Consider the following 19963-nt stretch of genomic DNA (forward strand, 5'->3'; position numbering starts at 1 on the left):
TTTTTTGTTTTGTGGCTGCCTGCAAGAAGATGAATCTCAAGGTTGTATATGGTATACATACTTTGATAATAAATGTACTTTGAACTTTGTACACTGGTATTCTGTTTTCTACATTTCTTTCCTGTAGTTCCCAACCTAACCAACCATTTAAGTACAAACCAAAGGAATGAAAATATTTTTTGGAAAGTGTTCAAACAGCCAGAATTGTTGTGTCATAGAGGACTAAGACCACTTTACATTAATCTACACTAAGCCAGTTTTTTTGTCCAAGTTCTAGTCATTTATATTCAGTGGCTAATGATCACTGAATTGCACTTTGCATTAGTAGGTAAAGAGTGGAAGCAGATCTCAACAACCCCCTCTTCCTCCCCTCAACTATTCCCCTGAATTCATTAGCTATTTGTCCTGCATGCCAAAAGTTATTTTTGCACTCTAAAGCCAAGTCACAAATGAGTTTGAGAGAAACCACTTAAATTCATGCAGCAAAGCCTATGTAACTTCAAATCCACACAGAAATCTACTAGCTCTCTATGCAAGCTCACCAAGAATCCCAGAACTCAAGGCCAAAAAATTAATATATTATTTCTAATTTTGTTAAGTATTCTCTCTTCCCACCCCTGCCCTCTCCCCACCACCCACATGTTAAACCTTGAATCAGTTGAAACCTTGTCTCAATTACTCTATCACTGTCATCTTTAGGATATTGTGCACTTAATCTCTGTAGCATTTCAAAACCATGTATTATTCTACAACTGAAAACACAAGACAACTTGTTCTAATTGCCAGAACTGTTCTATAATTGGCCACTAGGTGATGCACGGAACAACCTGTTGATTAGCCTTTACATATGTCTGCAGTTGAACTGTTTTGAGTGAGTTTTGTGTATAAAATCGTAAAAAGGTATGGTGTAGTTTTGAATCTGAATTTCCATCATGTATGCTATCTATTTGATATACAGAGCTAATTGAGAATTAGTGGGGAAAATTAAATTCTCACTGATCGGACTACGATAATTTTTGAAATTGTGTAATGCAGTGTCTTTCCTTTGTAACTCTACTGTTTGTTCTCTTTAGGATGATGGACTGAGGCTCAGGAAGGCGGCTCAGTCAGGCAACCCAGTGTCATCCACATCAAATGTTGCAGTCAGAGACAACGGTTCCACTGCTCTTCCCTCCCTCCTTGTTGTAATTGCAGCCATTTTCATTGGATTCTTTCTAGGGAAGTTCATCTTGTAGAGGAAGCATGCAAGTTAATGGGGCCTGAAATGTTCTGTTGATCTGCCACATTGTTGGCAGTATGGCTCACAGTGACCATGTTCGTGTACAGCATCTTACAGGCCTTGCCTTTAATGATCTCACACAGTTAGAACACAAAAAATATTTTCAGTTCTTGGATAATTGGAGTTGTATATTGTCAAAACATCAATAGCAGGTGTCTCAAGGTTTCACATAAATCCTTGGAAAATAATGAGTTGTTCTCTCTGTGGTTTAATAAGAGTTGAATGAAATGTTCAGTGTCTTGTAAATGTTATTTTAATCCTTTTAAATTTTGTTACCTGTTGCTGGATACCTCTTGGAATTTTTCATTTTATAGTCGAGTTGCTCATGCCACTTGTTTGCCAGAAATGAGAGACGTATTGAAAGAAAAAGGTGCCTCCTTGTAAATTATCCCCAATTTCCTTGCTGTTAAAGGCTGATACGTTTATCAATGCAGAGTTTCTCTCTAGTCACGGGGGAGAAAGCCCTGTGAGGCAAATGTTGATTGAAAGCTCTTCATTCTTACCAATCCTGTCCCATGGTATTTAACAAAAATAAAATCTTTAACATGTTAAACCGTGTTTTTCCCATCTCATTTTGAAAATTATACTTCAGTTTTTTGTGGGTGAATATTTGGAAGTTTTGAACTTAAACCATAAGACCATTAGATATAGGAGCAGAAGTAGACCATTCAGCCCATCGAGTCTGCTCTGCCATTCAATCATGGGCTGATCCAATTCATCCAGTCATCCCCACTTCCCTGCCTTCTCCCCATACCCTTTGATGCCTTGGCTAATCAAGAACCTATCCATCTCTGCCTTAAATACACCCAATGATTTGGCCTTCACCGCCACTCATGGCAACAAATTCCACAGATTTACCACCCTCTGACTGAAGTAATTTCTCCGCACCTTTGTTCTAAATCGATGTCCTTCAATCCTGAAGTCATGCCCTCTTGTCCTAGATTCCCCTAGCATGGTGTCTGATCTGTTCAGGCTTTACTAGTTGGAATGTTTCTATGAGATTCCCCCTCATTCTCCCGAACTCCAGGGAATACAGCCCAGGAGCTGCCAGGTATTCCTCATACAAGTGACCCTTTGATTCCTGGAATCATTCTCGTGAATTTTCTCTGAACCCTCTCCAATGTCAGTATATCCTTTCTAAAATAAGGAGCTGGAAACTGCACACAATACTCCGTGTGGTCTCAAGAGTGAGTGCCTTACAGAGCCTAAACATCACATCCCTGCTCTTATTTTCTATACCTCTAGAAATGAATGCCGACATTGCATTTGCCTTCTTCACCACTGACTCAACCTGGAGGTTAACCTTTAGGGTATCCTGCACAAGGAATCTCAAATCCCTTTGCATCTCTGCGTTTTGAATTCTCTCCCCACCTAAATAATAGTGTGCCTATTTATTTCTTCCATCAAAGTGCATGACTGGACACTTTCTAACATTGTATTTCATTTGCACATTCCCCTAAACTAACTAATTCTCTCTGCAGGCTCTCTGTTTCCTCAACACTACCTGCTCCTCCACCTATCTTTGCATCATCGGCAAATTTAACCACAAATCCATTAATCCAATAGTCAAAATCATTGACATACATTGTAAAAAGCAGCGGTCCTGACACCGACCCCAGTGGAACTCCACTGGTAACAGGCAGCCAACTTGATTGATATATGTTGCTGTCTTTCTTCCTTTCTCCATTCCTAAAGCACTTCATGCTCTCTTGGACAAAGGTGAATATGGCATCACATGACCATCTGATATGGGATGTACAACTATGGCAGGAGTTAAATTGCTTTCCAGTTTTCTTCACCCTTTCCATGTTAAGCCTCCGTATTGGTAACACATAAATGTAGTGTATTGGATCATTTTCTGACATCATTCTGAAATATTACTTTCTTTTCAGGTAAGTGTTTGAGAAAATATAGGAGTAGTTTATGATGCACAAGATACTTTTTCTGGAAGCAAAATGAGCCCATACTTTACTAAATTCCATAGGGAGATGTGTCTGTATTTGTTCCTATGAACTACAGAATCAGTTTCCTCAAACTAGGAACTCTTCTTGCTGTTGAAATTTGGAATACATTGCCTAAGGGGTGGTGGAGGTGGATACTCTCCTAACAGTTAAATATTTAAATCCACAGTTGAAATGTAATGCCATAGGTGGATATAGCCTGATAGCTGAGAAATGAGATTAATAAAGTTAGGTACTTGAAAGTTGGCATAGAGTCAATAGGCTGAAGAAGCTGTTTCCATGCTCAGACTATATGAATCTCGTGTAGACGTTGGGCTAAGAAATGTACGTTTTTAATGAATGGCAGTGTGGCTTCGAGCAGCTATTTGGTGCACCTTGTGTTTATTTTTCTCCTTGATGTTGAAATAGTGTATTTACTGCACTAGTGATCAAAGGTGCTGGGTTAATGGATCAGAATTATGGGTAACATGCCATTACTGCAGCTAGGGGAACTTTAATTAAATAATCTGGATTTAAAATCCCATTTTGCTACTGGAATTAGTGAAGTTACTGGATTGATTGAGAAAAGGAAATTTGGTGTTCTTACCTGGTCTGTTCCACATATGTGCCATATAGATTATGGGCAATCCTATATAAATCATAGCAGCAATGCCCACATCCCCCTTGGAACAATTATGCAGAATGGTAGATGTTGAATGTACTGCCAAGGGGTGGGAGAGCAGATACATAGTTCAAAGTTCAAAGTAAATTTATTATCAAAGTACATGTATGTCACTATACAACCCTTGATTTGTTTTCTTGCAGGCATACTCAATAAATCCAATAACCATAATCAAATCAATGAAAGACCGCACCCTACAAGGCAGATGACTAGCGTGCAAAAGACAACAGACTGAGCAAATACACAAGAAAAAAATAATAAACAAATATCGAGAGTGTAAGATGAAGAGTCCTTGACTGTGAGTCCATAGGTTGTGGGAACAGTTCAATATCGGGGTAACAGTGAACTTATCCCCTCTGGTTCTAAAGCCTGATGGTTGAGGGGCAAAAACTGTTGCTGAACCTGGATGGTCTGAGTGCTGAGGCTCTTGTACCACCTTCCTGGTGGTAGCAGCAAGACGAGAACATGGCCTGGGCCCCTGTGTGAGGCATTTAGACAAGGACGAATATGCTGGAAATGGACAGAAGGATCATGTGCAAGCAAATGGTATCAGCTTAATCTAGTGTTATTTAAATAATATTTAAAAAAATATTCTTAGCCATGATGTCGGTGGTCAAAGTGTAATCTGGCCAATATTTTGACCACTGATGTGTCAAAATATTTTTTTAAAACTAGTGGCTTAAACTTTTATTAAAAATTTTAAATGAACTTATGGATAGCTAAGATATAAGAACCACCATATCAAGAAGAACTCAAAAAGCTGGAAACATAGCAGGTCAGACAGTATCTGTGGAAAGAAACAATTAACATTTCAGGTCCTGGGCTATTCATTGAAATCTATTATAGGTTTGCTTGCAATTCTTTCCCAATCTTTTTTATTAGGTTTTGAATAGGTAAACATAACAATGATAATGATACATGGAGATAAGGGATTACATTAATAACGGTTAATGTATATAGAAACAGACTCTTGAGTAACGTGTTAATCTAAGCCTCCCAATCTCTTAATAACTGAAAATGAAAAAGAGTCAAAAAAAATTTGTACAGAAAAAAAAGTCCCCCCTAAAAATATAAAAAAAACAAAAGCTGGGCTGTCGTGTTTCTTCGGTTAAAATCATTGTCATTAACTCTGCTCCTCTATACACGAACAAAAAGCAAACTTTTTGCTTGCAATTGACAGATGGGTTCAAAAAGTGTTTTTTCTTTTTGAATCCATCTGTCAAATTTTCTTCAGTAGAGGTGATTTTTTTTTGCTGTGTTGTATATTCTAGGCTACCACCACCACTTTATTACTGTTTTTGCATGGCTATATTTTTAATAAGACCCCATGGTTAAGAACTAGAGTGGTTTTTAAATGGATGTGCAATCAAATTTGTTCCTGAAGGTTACACACATATTTTCGTCCAAAGATCTTTATCTACTAAATGGGAGCAGAGTTCCTAAATTTTGAAGTTTCACACATCCTGGATGTTTATGCTTGACATAGTCAAAATGGCTGTCTTACCTATACCCAATCTCAGATTAAAAAGGTGAAATACTCATACTCGGGGGTGAGGCCACTTCTTGGGAAGAGATGTTGCATTGCAGTTTTGGGACAAATATTGCCTGTTTTTCTAGATTTCCAATAGCTGTACTGTCTAGCCTTGACTGAAAATAGGCTTCAAAAGAATTAGAACGGTGGAAAATGGTTCACTTTACCACCAGGTGGTGCACAAAGCAAGCTAGTGAAAGTCTTTGCCAGTGTTTGTAATTGGTCTGTTTCAAATGAGCTTTTCATACAAAAATTAAAACGCTAACAACGTTTCAGCTATCTGCATTTCATTGTCCAATGCTATCTGGTTCCATTAGTTGAAAAACTAAATACTCACTGCACAATCTTTCCATCATTGAGTAAAGGCATTGAAATTGGTAACTTTCTGGAATAAAATTTAAAAATGATTATGTGATCCTGAAGTATTTCCCATACCATCTACAGCTCTGAACTGTATGGATAATTTAATCCATTGCAACATTGGATTGTATCTCAAATTAAAATTATTTAAATTTACTTCTGGAGTCCTTCGAAATAACCTACATTTAGCAGCCTACAAAAGTCCATTTTGAAAGCTGTTCCAAATAAAGTAAAGGCAAATTGAACTCTATTTGTGACTTGCCTCTCACTGTCGCAACTTCCTTTCATATGCAATAAAAAGCATTCTTGAATGGTGTACGAGAGGGAAGTCTTATGGCAGTTAGTTTAACCTGTTAAAACTTAAGTGCTTTTTGGACAGGAAATAATCTTTTGCTTTAAAAGTTTCAGCAAATATTGACCCTTGTAGTTAAAGCTTAGTTTTGTAAATCACTAATTTCCAATAGCAATCAGATGGACTAATTCCCTTGTATGTATTTGAGGTGCTGTTTTTATTTTAAAAGATAGTTATAAACCCCAAACCATAAACCTAATTCTAATATTTACATACAAAGACTGTAAAGAGCCTGCTAAATTTCGGTTCTAGCATTTTACATTAGATGTTACGCCTCAATAGTATTTCATAGATAAGGTAATTCTCAACTAGTACAGCAGCGGATGAAAAATATTACTGTCTGCCTAGCTTACAATAGATATAAATTACTAGTTTTCATTTAGTTCTATTGGGTACGCAGATTGATCAAATATTATAGTTTACCTTTCAAATAGACTATGCAGCAATCTTAAAATTATTAAATTTGAAGTCAAACTTAGTAAGGCTAAGTAGAAGGAGACTATTTAGTGGATGTCAGCTATTTGCAAATCTGCAACTGCATACAAAGTAATTTGAAACATTTGTTTAATCAATGTTGGGCACATAATTCGTGCTACAGATTTTCATTTGTAAGGTTGAGAACATTTCAGAGGAACAGCAATTGAAATCAATTGGCATGAACTGGTGTAAATTTTGCTTCAAAAATGTTGATCTATTCAGTTAATAATGTGGATAAACACATATATATATATTTATGACATTTCTGCAACTTCAGTGCTGGACTGGCAGATTTTTCCCAGACCATTGGACATCATTCCCTATTGATACTCGATGAGGACTGGTGTGTGCTTCCTTGACTTGCCCTTCCTCAAGTTCCCAATTTGTCGATTCCTTGTCACCAGCTGAGATTCTAGCAACAACAATTTTGTCATGGTGGCATGTATATTAATGACATTTGAACTGTGCTTAGCCACACAGTCATGAGTGCAGAGAGTAGAGCAGTGCGTCAGACATGCATCCTTGACGTGCACCACTGTCGATTGTGTTACGTACCCCGTAACTGGGTCACTTACCAGCAAAGATAGAGAGGTCCGTTGAAGTCTGATGGTACTATTTTAACAGTATTTATTGGTAAAAATACACAAAAATAATATCAATGCAAACATACAGCTACTATATGTCGTCAATACTGGATCAAAAGGTGTGGGTATAATAATAATCAGTAAGAAATAGCTCTATCGTTGTCTAGGGGATAATGTATTGTCCGATGGAAGTATAAAAGTCACTTTAGTTCATTCAGGCTGCAGCATTTGGTTGGAGTTGAGAGAGAGATTTTGGAACTTGCCAGAGTTTCCTTTTTTATGATGTCAATCCTTCGAAATGTCATTGGTGTCCTTTTCCTTTTAGCTAAGCCGTTCTTCTGTGGTCAGTCCCGCCAATCCCAGGCAACGGTAAAGGACGCACGCGGGCCCCACCGGCCGTCGCTATTAAACACTGTCACGGGATTTCTAGCGTTTCTCCTGGTGCGTCTAAAGGGGTTGTTCCCCAGACCCTCTTTTATCCTTACTCACGGGGTCTCAGAGGTCAATCATGTTGGGATGGTGCCATCCCTCAACCAGCCCACTGGTCATTCCCCGAGGGCTTCAATGAATAGTACAGTACTCTACACAATTCCATCTCCCAGAGACAATGGCCGTTATCTGTGGCTTTGTCTTTCGGAGGCCCAGGACACATTCCAAACCTTGAGGGTCCTGCGTGTCTCTCTCTCATTTCCTGGGTCCCAGACCCGAATTAATAGCGATCTTGCGATTCTCAAAAAGGAGGGGGCTGCTTTTTACCCTTCGGCCCCTCAGAGTTGTGGCACATTCGTAACAATTGTCAGCAAGAAGGAGGTGTCCACGCTGACTGGCCTCTTAAGGAAGTCGAGAATCAAATTTCAGAAGGAGATACAGAAGCCCAGGTTTTGAAGCTTTTCGAATAGTACTGAGGGGATGATGGCGTTGAACACTGAGGTGTAATCAATAAACAGCAGTCTGACATTGGTATTGCTGTTATTCAAATAATCTAAGATCCGGTGGAGAGCCAATGAGATTGCATCCGCTGGAGACCTATTTTGGTAGTTGGCAGAATGCTGTGTGTCCAGGTCCTTGCACATGCAGGAATGATAATGGGATTTGAACTTGTCTCTAGATCAGTAAATCAGTGCTTCCTCTGCTAGGTGACTAGCTTAACCTCTCTATTGACCCAGGGTCTCAGCCTGAAACGCTGACTGTACTTCCTATAGATGCTGCCTGGCCTGCTGCATTCCACCAGCATTTTGTGTGTGTTGCTTGAATTTCCAGGCTCTGCAGATTTCCTCGTGTTTATGAACAAAAACTAAGGATGTGCTGGGGATAGCCCACAAGTATCATCATACATTCCAGTGCCAAAGTAGCATGCCCACAATATTCAGCAGAACAATGCAAGCAACAACAAAATAAGCTGCATGGTCATGATAACATCTGATGAATTCTTAAAATGTGAAAAGAAGATATCGGAATAAAATTAGAGTGGGTACGGACACAATACTAAGGAAATAATTATATCTAATTTGAAGACAAAGATCTTGCATGGTAGTCAACCTCATAATTTTAACAAGAATGTGATTTCCTAACTATAGTTCATATCTGGAATTGAAATTGGGAATTGTCAAACTCCTTGTATACATTATTAGTATCTGCAAGTAGTTTATTGAGTATGAATGAAATTCTGTAAGGGCTAAAAAATGGGTTCAGTGGAGAAGAGGGGATATTGGACTGCATAATTTATTTTTGTGATGACTCAAAGTGACCCATATTCTAAGGCAGTATGACTTGGGCAGGGGCTAATAAGTAACAATATTTGTAAATTACCTTGAACGTGATGATTATACTTCAGAACATGAGCATTTTCAAACAAAATAGAAGCTGAACCATCAAAGGGCTTATTGAGCATTCAAAACTCACAGAAGTTTGTTTCTTGAGAGCATCTGAACAGAATAAATAAATGGAGTTCAGAACTTTAGGGAGGTAATTATGGAGCTTGTAATGTAGAAGAATAAAGCAAACCTAAAGATGGTAAGTTAACAGATGAACTAGAGGCTAGAAGTAAGGTAGTGCAGATATTACAGATGCTTACTTGATTTGAGATGACAAAAAGGGAGAGCAAAATCAGAATCACACATATCACAGAGCTGTTCAAGTGGGGAACCCACAGAGGCAATGAGGTAAATGGTATAAAGGAATGGCTCTCTGCAAAAAGGGGTTGGTTAATAACATCCACTTAAAATTAGACAAGATGGAACTGATGAACAATGGTGACATTCTGTGGGATATGTACAATACTTCTAAATATACCTCTTTTGAATTGCTGTCACTGCAAGCTGTAGCATGTAATTTCAAGTTAAGCAACGTACTTCTAAATCAACTTAATGATCTACAGATTACACAAACTGATGAATGAATTGGTGGATCTACGCTCAAGCAAGCAGGTATGGTACCTTTAAGCAGACAGACGTTTTCACCATGGCTGGAAGTGAGGTGGGAAGGGGGGGCAGGGGTGAAATTTCAGGTCAGGCTGAAACACAGAGGAATGAGGCCCCCTCTACCCAGCATCTTGTTAGCAAACCTGCAGTCACTGGAGAACAAAACAGAACCTGAAGATGAGATTGCTGTATTGAAGGGAAATGAGAGACACTTGTGTTTTATGTTTGAACAAGATGTGGCTTACTCCTAACGTACCAGACATGGTGATCAGATCTGAAGGCTTCACAATACACATTGCTGATACAAACAAAGCAAAAGGTGAAGGTATGTGCTTCATGATAAACTCTCTGTGCTGCTCTGATATGGCAGTTTTGTCAAACTCAAGTTTCCCTGCCCTTGAACACCTAACAGTTAAATGCTATCTGTTCTATCGACCTAGGGAGTTCTCTTCCATAATCCTGACCGTAGTTTATGTACCACTAGTGGTTGACAATAATTGGGTGTTTGAGATACTGCACAATGCCGTTACCGAACAAGAAACAGCCCATCCAACAAATCTCAAGTCAAGAGCTTCAACCAGGTTTGGTTGAAGAAAATCCTGTGCCTCTGCCATCAAAACCTGTAGCACCAGAGGTCCCAATGCACTAGAGCACTATTATACTAATATAAGGAATGCCAAGTATTCCATGCCCAAACTGTATTTCAGTAAACCTGAACACTTGGCTGTCCTCTTACCTGTATACAGACAGAGGCTAAAGAGCAAAACAAGTGGTCATGGGACTCAGAGGTACGACTGGTGGATTGGACTGCAACCAAGGACCTGTCTGTGGATCTGAACTAACACACCATGCTTGTCATGGACTTTATTACATGAGTGTGTCCCCACAAAATCATTCAGAATCTTTTCCCAACCAGCAGTCATGAGATCTGCAATCTGCTGAGGGCCAAATCAAGCATTCAAGTCTGGCGACCAAGAAAGTTATAAGAGGCCCAGCTACAAATCTCCAGAAAACCATCTCATGCATGAAGTAGCAAATTACTTGAACTGCCACTTGAATCAATGAAGGAATACTCGCCAATTGTGGCATGGCTTGAATTCTATCACCTCTTATAAAGTTAAATCAAGCAACAAGCTCAATACCTTCTAGGCTTGCTTTAATTGTTGAAACATGGAGGAACCATCACAAATTCCTATAGCTCCTCATGATCTTGTTATTTCAGTCTCTGACGCCAACGTGCAGGCTGCCTTTGGGTGGGGGGGGGGGTGAACCCACAAGAAGCCTCTGGCCCAAACAGGGTACCTGGCCAAGTACTGAGAGCTGAACTGACTGTCTGGAGAGTGCATTGAGATCATTAACTTCACACTTTGCCAATCTTAGGTTCCCACCTGCTTCAAACAGGCTTCAATTATACCAGTGCCTAAGAAGAACGTGGTAACCTGCCTCAATGATTATCGTCCAGACGCACTTACACACAGTGATGAAGTGTTTTGAGAGGTTGGTGATAAAACACACCAACTCCTGCCCGAGACACCACTTAGATCCACTCAAATTTGCCCTCTGGAGCAACAGCTCCACAGCAGATGTCATCTCATTGGCTTTTCATTCAACCTTGGAACATCTGGACAGTAAGTGATGAGATTGCTGGGGTATTGAGCTGTATCTTCATGTACTCTAGGCAAAAGCGAGGCCCCAGAGGACTAGTGAATGGCTAATGGCTAGTATATCTCTGTTAAAGAAAGGAACAAGAAAAAAACCTGGAAACTATAAACTTCTGAGTCTCATATCAGCTGCAGAGAAATTGCTGGAGAAAATTCTTAAGGATAGGATATATGAGCATTTGGAAACCCTTGGGCTAATTAGCATGGCTTTGAGTGGAGCAAGTTGAGTCTCACCAACTTGATTGAGTTTTTGACAAGGTGATGAGAGAGACTGATGAAGGCAGAGCAGTGGTTATTGTCTGCATGGATTTTAGTGAGGCATTTGATAAAGTCACTCATGGAAGGCTAATCCAGAAGATTAAGATGCATGGGGTCCACGGTGAATTAGCTGCTTGGATTCAGAACTAGCTTGCACACTGACAATGAGGATTATGGTTGAAGGTACTTATTCAAGCTGAAGGTCTGTAATTTATGGAGTTCCACAGGGATCTGTTCTGGGACCTCTGCTGCTTGTGATATGTAGTATATGAATGACCTGGATGAAAATGTAGATGGGTGGGTTAGTAAGTTTGCAAATGATACTAAGAATGGTGGAGTTGTGGGTAATGCAGAAGACTGGCAAAGTATACAGTGCAATACAGATTAGTTACAGATATGGTCAGAGAAATGGCAGCTAGAGTTTAACCCAGATAAATGTGAAGTGTTACACCTTGGTAGGACAAATGCAAGGAGAGAGTACAGTGTTAAGGACATTACCTTTAACAATGTTGCTGAGCAGAAAGATCTTGGAATCCAAGTTCATAGCTCCTTGAAAGTGGCAACACTGGTTGATGTTAGTTAAAAAGGCTTATGGAATGCTTACTTTCAATAATTGAGGCACTGAGTTCAAAAGTCAAGAGGCTATGTTGCAACTTTATAGAATTCTCGTTAGGCCATATCAGGAGTATTGCATAGATTTCTGGTTTCCCCACTATAGGAAGGATGTGGAGGCTTTGGAAAGGGTGCAGGAGAGGTTTACCAGGATGTAGCCCTGATTAGAGGGCATGTGCTATAACAGGTGTTGGACAGATGTGGATTGGTTTCTCTGGAGCGGTGGAGGCTGAAGGAAGATCTGATAAAAGTTTATAAGATTATGAGAGCCATAGATAGACACAAATGCAAGAGATTCTGCAGATGCCAGAAATCCAGGGCAACATACACAAAATGCTGGGGAACTCAGCAGGTCAGACAGCATCTATAGAAATTAATAAACACCAATGTTTTGGGCCTAAACCCTTCCTCGGAACCGGAAGGGAAGGGGAAGGCCACCAGAATAATGTTTGACCTATAAAAAGAAAGGAGTTGTAAGTGGAGCTGCCACTGTCAGAGTGGTCCAGCTTTAGCTCAACAGGCTTAAGCAAGAAAAGGCTAGGACAAGCACAGATGAGGCTCTAAGTAAGTTTCCAGTATGATTTTTCCCTGTTAGTACATAACTAGAGCGCTGAGAATTCCAGAGTCAGTGGTATGCTCCTTGTTTGAGATGTGGGAATTTGGGAATCCAGTCTCCCAGATAATGACATATGCATGAAATACACCAAGCTGCAGCTCCTTAGAGACTGTGTTAAGGAACTTGAGCTGCAGTCTAATGACCTGTGTACTGGAGAATAAGGAGGTGAAAGATGGGAGCTACACCCCAAAATTGCAGGATGCAGGTTCTTGGGTGACTGTCAGGAGAGGGAAAGGGAATAGACAGCCAGTACAAAGTGCCCTGTGGTTGTTCCCCTCAATAATAAGTATACTGCTTTGGATTTTGTTGGTGAGGGGGCGGGAGGTGACTTACCAGGTCAGTACTCTGACTCTTTGGCTCAGAAAGGAATGAGGGAGAGGAAGTGAGCAGAAGTGATAGCTTTGAGTGATTATACAGAAAGTTTGAAGTTAATAACTCATCGGGGTGATTGATAGGTTCGTGGCCTATGGTAGAAGATGAGTTATTAATTTCAAACTTTCTGCATAATCACCCAAAGAGTTGACCTGCATTTGCATATAATAAGCTGTATAACTCATCTCCTTCTACCTTAGGCCACGAACATCAATTACCTCTGCTGTGGACACTTTCTGGAGGTTCAAGATCTGTATGCTCCACGACCGCTGGACTAAGTGTGTAAATGTAGGAGGGGACTGTTGAAAATGAATGTGCTAGGTTTTCTAAAATTCACTCCTTCTACCTTAGGCCATGAACTTATCAATCACCCCTTGTATTGTGTGCTGATTTGGTCACCTATCTACAGGAAAGATGTAAGAAAGTTTGAAAGCACAGAAAAAATTGACAAGGATGTTGCTGGGACTTGAGGACCTGAGTTATAGGGAAAGGTTGAATAGGTTAGGACTTCATTTGCTAGAACATAGAAGATTGAGAGGAGATTTGATGGAGGTATACAAAATTATGAGAGGTATAGAAATGGTAAATGCAAGCGGGTTTTCTCCACTGAGGTTGGATGAGACTGTTACTAGAGATTAAGAGTGAAAGCTGAAATGTTTAAGGGGAACATGAAGGAGAACTTCTTCACTCGGTGGTGGGAGTGTGGAACAAGCTGCCATTTTAAGTGGTGGATGTTTATTGGATTTCAACATTTAAGAGAAATTTGGATAGGTACATCGATGAGTGGGAAATGGAGGGCTATGGTCCAGGATGCATGTTGATGGGACTTGGCAGATTAATTTTTTTGGCTCAGACTAGATGGGCCAAAGGGCCTGTTTCTGTGTTGTAGTGTTTTATGACTCTAACCTGTGTTGCCTCTTTCAATGAGCAATGAATTTGGACCCCAAGCTCACTCTACTCATCAACACTGTTAAGGGTTTTGTCCTTAACAGTGTACTGTCTCTTTATATGTAAACAGCCAGGGTGCAACATTTTACATTTGGCTGGATTAAACTCCTTTACCATTTCTCTGCCAATATACGCAATTAATCTATATCTCAGTTGTATTCTTTGCAAATCCTCTATGCTATCCACAACACCACCAACAATCATATCATCTGTAAACTCACTAACCCACCCATTTATATTTTCATCTGTGTCATTTATGTACATCACAAACAGAAGAGATCCCCTGCAGAACACCACTAATCACAGACAATCAAATAAATAAGTCCAAGTATCTCAGCACCCTCAGCCTCTGCCTGTTGTCACCAAAGCCTCTTAAGCCAAAGCTGGACCACTCTAACACTGTCCCTCTCCAACAGTGGCTGCTCCACTCATACCTCACTTCTTTTATTGGTGTTTACCAAGAACCTAATTATCAATTATGATTGAAGGCTGCCGAGAAGTCCCAAAAGGCCCAAGCTCTTTTTAAACCTCATGGTGCCTCTCTGACAAGTGAGTACTTATGATAATTGAATGCCACCGAAAAGTCCTGAAAAAGCCCTGGGCTCTTGTTAAACCTCACACCACCTCTCCCACAAATGCGTACTTGTGATGTTTAGGATTCACTGAAAAGGATAAGGGATGAAATTGCTTTATCTAGCAGGGAGGCTGTTCTAACCAAGCTATCAAAGACAATCTCTGATGATGTGTTTTAATTTGTCGGTAGATATGGATATGGATATAGATAATTTGCAGCAACGTAAAACGCATGGTATTTCCCTCATCAAATAGGCCTGCTGCAATAAATTACATGATTGCACTGGCTTCTGCATGAATCTTAAAGCATCTTCCTCCCTTGAAAGCTGTCAGGTTTACCCCAGTTAGAATCTTCAGTAAAAATCATGCCATATTTCACAGGAAAAGGAATACCAGATATGCTTTCCTGCAATGCTGACATATGGGTGAAATCCCTATGCTTCCAGGTTCAGGAAGGTGAACGAGATAATTAACTTTACAGCATCAACACAGGTTTACCGAAAATACTGCGGAAGGTTCCAATGCATTATAACGCCTAAATATCATAAAGCCTTGATGTTATATTGATAAATATGGCTACTTAATTTCTTTGGGATGCATTACTCAAAGTCAGTCGTCATATTCATCTTGGGCAGCTTCTTGCCACTTGTTCGCAGTCCCGTGTAAAGCATAAAACCTGCATCTGTTGTAGTTTTTCTTATTGCAGTTTTATTTTAACCTGCTACTAATAAAATGTACAACTCAACCACAAAGTGAGTGAACATACTTACATTCTAAGCTCACTACAATGCACTTGGTTTCTGTCTTTTTTTCCTGATAGTGCCAATGTGATGACTGATAGATCATGTTTTGAAACTGATTATTATTAAGAATGGCCCAATTTATACTGTTTGCCTTGCATTGGTAGATACCCAAAGGAAACTTTCAAATTAAGGAAATTCAGATCAATGATAAATTGATAGATTGTCATATCTGAGGTATAGTTTTCTCAATCTTAGCTGTAACAATCGGGAGGTACTGAAAGATATTTCTTCACAAAGGATGAGAGGCAATACTTGATGAAAAATATTCTGCTGGCTGACCATACACAGTAGCTGATTGTGATTTCTATAATCTCTCTCTCAATTACATCTCTATGCAGGAATGCTGGTGGAGGGGTCAGGATGGGGTTGTCTCTGACAGGTACAACAGGTAAATATAGGGATAAGTTATCACTACCAATTACCCACTAGCTGCTGTCTCCAGACTCCACCTACCTGCATCTGCCTCTCACCCCTCCTCTCACCCCATTATACTGTCTATCTCTCACTCCTGATTCAGGATCTCTACAAAAAAAAAACATTGATTATCCTTTTTGCTTCTACAGATGCAGCTCAACTCACTGAGTTCTTCCTGCAATTTTGCGTTTTATTGCAGATTCCTGCATCTGTAATTTCTTGTGTCCTTATTCAGAGGCTTGTGGTTAATTAGTCCTTCGGTTAATCAGGGCAAACACTAATTTGAGACAACTCTTAAAGATCAAAAATTAGAGAATAGAGCTGGGGTTCATTTATTTGAGACATGATGCGCTTAATTGGGATGGGAGATTTTCTGAACAGTTTCTAACTAGTGTCTGTTGCGTGCTCTTGTGTGGCCATTAGATACTACACCATGCTTAGAGCAGACAGATTTTAAACAGCATCAGTTATGTGTATTTGTGCTCAAAAACAATGATTCTTATCACTACTAGTTAAGCAGTAAGACAATTTAGAATTGCTTTGCTCATTGTGGTTTCCAATATACAGGCATTGAAATGCCAGAAATGACCAGGAGTGAAAATGAAACAACTTCGCTACTTCAACAAGTTAGAAACTATGAAGGACTTGAAGGTATCAATAATCATCTTGAATGTTGCAATGAAAATAAAGATATGCAGGATTGAAATTTCAAAAACATTTGTGTGAAGGCAGTCCATTATTTGCACTAGATGTCTCTGCTAATTTAGTTAATTTACAGTCAAACAAAAGAACACAGTAACATGTGGCTGCTCAACATATCTGAAACTTACGTGGGAGAGTTTGTAAAGTGGAAAAGCCATTGCACAGGGACAGTTCCATTCTCTCAACCCCAGAAGTCCAGGTCCAGTTGTACCAACAGTTATCACAAACTGAGGTCTTCCTTGGTTGCAGTGGATAACCGTGACTTTTTGTGTGGTTTATTATGTCCTTCACTCTGCATGAAGTGTTGCAGTATTGCCTTCTTGGCCATTGGATCTTACTGTTGATCTCATCCGCCCAGTATGCTGGAGCTGACTTCACACACTAGGACAGACAAGTCCCTACTTTACTGGGGTATGAGGCCTGCCAGCTGCCCTCATCTGGTTTAGCCCACCTTTTGAAGTGGTGTATCAGGGTGTGGCTGCTGTCACATGTGAACAGCTACTTGGAACCACAATCTGGTGGGACCAAAGGTACGTGAGCTGCCGCAGAATGGACATGACAAACTATTTCACCAGAGATGCTACCCCTCCCTGGACATCCCATATACTGGAGGAATTCCTCTGTCAATAACTAATAGGAACTAATACACAGTTTTATAATACTGTAGTAGCATTGGTAGTGTTCTAATTTTCTGTGTATTTTATTTAAATACTTAATTTATTACTCAGTTAAACAGTAGTTTTTTTCCCTATACCTTTTTATCTATTTCCATGATATCTCAGCTAACTGGCGCATCCACTTAATTGGGCCAACAGATACTGGTCCTGATGTATCCGAGTTAACTGGAATTCATTGTATTTTGTTTTCTTATATGGCAGGATCTTAAAACTTTTCATTAAGAAAGTGGGCTGTGATTTCATTTTGCACTTTTATTCAATGCAGATTAACATTATTCACTCCTACAAAGAGCCCACTAGCTGCTTCTAAAACTTGAAATAATTCATGGCATTACATTATTTAGTATTTCATTGGATTAACACTGAGGCCATAATGCATCTTTTAAAATAAGTAGGTGTTTTCTCCCAACATGATACTGTGTGCATTTAAGAACAATTTTCAAGTACCTTGATTTAATTTGAAGCTTTTTATATAAGGGAATAATAAACAGACAACTGTGTAAATCAGAACATGTTTAAACCACATTATAATGATTTAGTTATAATCTTATTGCCCAAATGCACTTTTGAAAAATGTGATTTTAGAATATACATTAAGCATTTACAAAAAATTAATTATGCAAGAGGTTAAGAATACACTAGTAGAAACATCTGTTGCCTTAGAATATAAATAATGCCAAACCTACATCTAGATTTTCAATAAAGCAACTGAATTCAAGTGCCACACAACATCCAGAGCAGAAACATTACTATTTTCATAGAAATTGGACAATTTTTACTTGTATCCTTATAAGCAAAAATAAAATGAGGAGGTAGTATTTTCAAAACTACCATACTTAACAAGTTTCTTTTTTTCTTGGCCATCATTTGTTTTTACAGCTCTAGAGTTTGCATGTTGAAACTTCTGATTTTAAATATACAAGTAATTTCTCAATTTTCTATTTAAAATTACCTTCCAGAGTTACCCAAGACACAGTCACCAGGAGGAGAATGCCGCAGATGATGTTACTTGGCAAACTATGTACATTTTTTACAGTGCGAGCTGGATAAAATCTTCCATCATAATAAAGTGCTGTTACTGTGTGCAGTAGATGCTACTCGTTCCATGCCTGCAATTGACTGGAGGGAGTTCAAAGTGGAAAGTTCATACTGACACCTTCGCCAGAGGAACAGTATTTAGCCAGCCATTAAAATGTGCCAAGTAAATAAACTGTCTGAATGAAGAAAAAAACTCTATTTACTGAGTTTTCCATTGGTCATAGACTGTGCTTAGCTGAAGATGTGCATAACCATGCAAATAAACAGTACAACTACTGCACCTGTAGAATGGTGATATCTCACTGATCCATTGTTGGACTGTCTGCTTTGATTGCTACCTTCCAATGACCCATCCAATCCATCTACAGATACAGCACACTGGATTAAAGGAGCTTGATAAGATGTAGCCCTTCTTTCTGGTCTGTCTGGACTGGATCCATCACTAGGTCTCTGTCCATTGAAGAGCAGGTATCGACCTTTAGTATCCTGTTCCATCTTAAAGAGTTCGTATTCTGTATGGGGAAGACCTATCCCCAGGGCCACACAGCCATTGGTGTGCGTAACGTCTTGCTCTACTCCAATGTGCCATGATCCCTCAGCCCCACATGCATTGCCACTAAAAACGTTCAAGAGTGACACAGTAGCTGCATCCATTGGAGTCACCTTCATGTGGTTCACTGAAACAAGATTTTAAATTGTTATAATGAACACTTACTATTAAACAATATCCCTCCATATTCACATCTATCCATGTTACATTAGCTGGCAACTCTTTTCAAATACTTTTCAAAAACTTTTTAAAAACTTTTCAAATAGTGTCATAAATATTTTCTTAGATGTATTTTTGTGCTCATCAAAATAAGGAATTTTAAGTGAGAATTGAAATTCTTTCCTTTACAGGCTGACCCAGTAATGAACATCTGACCTATGGAACTAGTGATCAAGCTCCTTTCATATTATTAAATTCAAAAATCTCATGTACATTCAATACTTTGAATGGAAAACCTAGCTTTCTCACACTCTACTTTTAGTAATTCTTCTTTATCAGTTTTATGTGTTTTTGATGCCATTTCTTGCAAAATGTTGAGGTATGGTTACCTTACAGAGTGATTTTTGTATATTTTTGACATACAGATGACCATCAATATGAACATTTATATAAATGGAACCCATTGCTTACTGGGCTGTATTGAGTCAGCCTCAAGGAATACTATGATTCAGTTTTCAATTAAAATTGTATAGGCAACGTCTTAATAATGGCAGTGAAGTGAGAATGCTTTAAATAGGAGGTTTTCCCTCTCAGGAATGTACATCTTTATTCTACATGCAAAGGCCAAAGCAAATGATATTCTGCAGATGGCCAGGAATAAAGCACAGTAGAATGTCTGTCTTTTCAAGCACAGAATGAGCAAACATCTTGTTTCGCTTTAAGAAATATATTGCACTACAGGTAAATTTACGTTGTTAGATTGTGCATTCCTTAGCCTTCCTGAATGCAGACCCTCATCAACTATTAAGACAGTGACTGACACAGAACAAACTCAAAAGTTGGGAAATTAAATAACACATCTTAGGAGTGCATTAAGGACATAAAACTTAACAATGCCAAATATAAAAATGGTGTCTTGCGCAACTGGACACAAAATGATACTTTTATTTTAAGT

General features: G+C 39.1%; 2 protein-coding genes and 2 long non-coding RNA genes across 9 annotated transcripts in view; 3 read left to right on the top strand and 1 right to left on the bottom strand.

Annotated features, from left to right (window-relative positions):
• vapal (VAMP (vesicle-associated membrane protein)-associated protein A, like) overlaps positions 1–1837 on the top strand; it is an 81290-nt gene extending 79453 nt beyond the window's left edge. For 4 of the 5 annotated variants that reach the window (XM_059976325.1, XM_059976352.1, XM_059976344.1 and 1 more), the window contains one exon: positions 1074–1209. In XM_059976325.1, coding sequence (XP_059832308.1) covers positions 1074–1078 — 5 coding nt within the window. In that variant the 3' untranslated portion in view covers positions 1079–1209. Of the gene's footprint in view, positions 1–1073 lie in introns of all 5 variants that reach the window. The other variant, XM_059976337.1, reaches the window with a different exon arrangement.
• Positions 1838–13208: 11371 nt separating this feature from the next.
• On the top strand, positions 13209–18354 carry LOC132397533 (uncharacterized). The gene is made up of 3 exons (XR_009513387.1): positions 13209–15856; positions 16450–16533; positions 18221–18354. It is a non-coding gene; the product is annotated as an uncharacterized LOC132397533 (long non-coding RNA).
• LOC132397483 (protein APCDD1-like) overlaps positions 17535–19963 on the bottom strand; it is a 40699-nt gene continuing 38270 nt past the window's right edge. The window contains exon 5 of the mRNA XM_059976316.1: positions 17535–18976. Coding sequence (XP_059832299.1) covers positions 18531–18976 — 446 coding nt within the window. The 3' untranslated portion in view covers positions 17535–18530. The remainder of the gene's footprint in view (positions 18977–19963) is intronic.
• LOC132397538 (uncharacterized) overlaps positions 18646–19963 on the top strand; it is a 29428-nt gene continuing 28110 nt past the window's right edge. For both annotated transcript variants that reach the window (XR_009513388.1, XR_009513389.1), the window contains exon 1: positions 18646–18767. This is a non-coding gene — a long non-coding RNA (uncharacterized LOC132397538). The remainder of the gene's footprint in view (positions 18768–19963) is intronic.

The sequence above is a fragment of the Hypanus sabinus genome, chromosome 1 (assembly GCF_030144855.1).
Source record: "Hypanus sabinus isolate sHypSab1 chromosome 1, sHypSab1.hap1, whole genome shotgun sequence".
In the NCBI taxonomy this organism is placed as follows: Eukaryota; Metazoa; Chordata; class Chondrichthyes; order Myliobatiformes; family Dasyatidae; genus Hypanus; species Hypanus sabinus.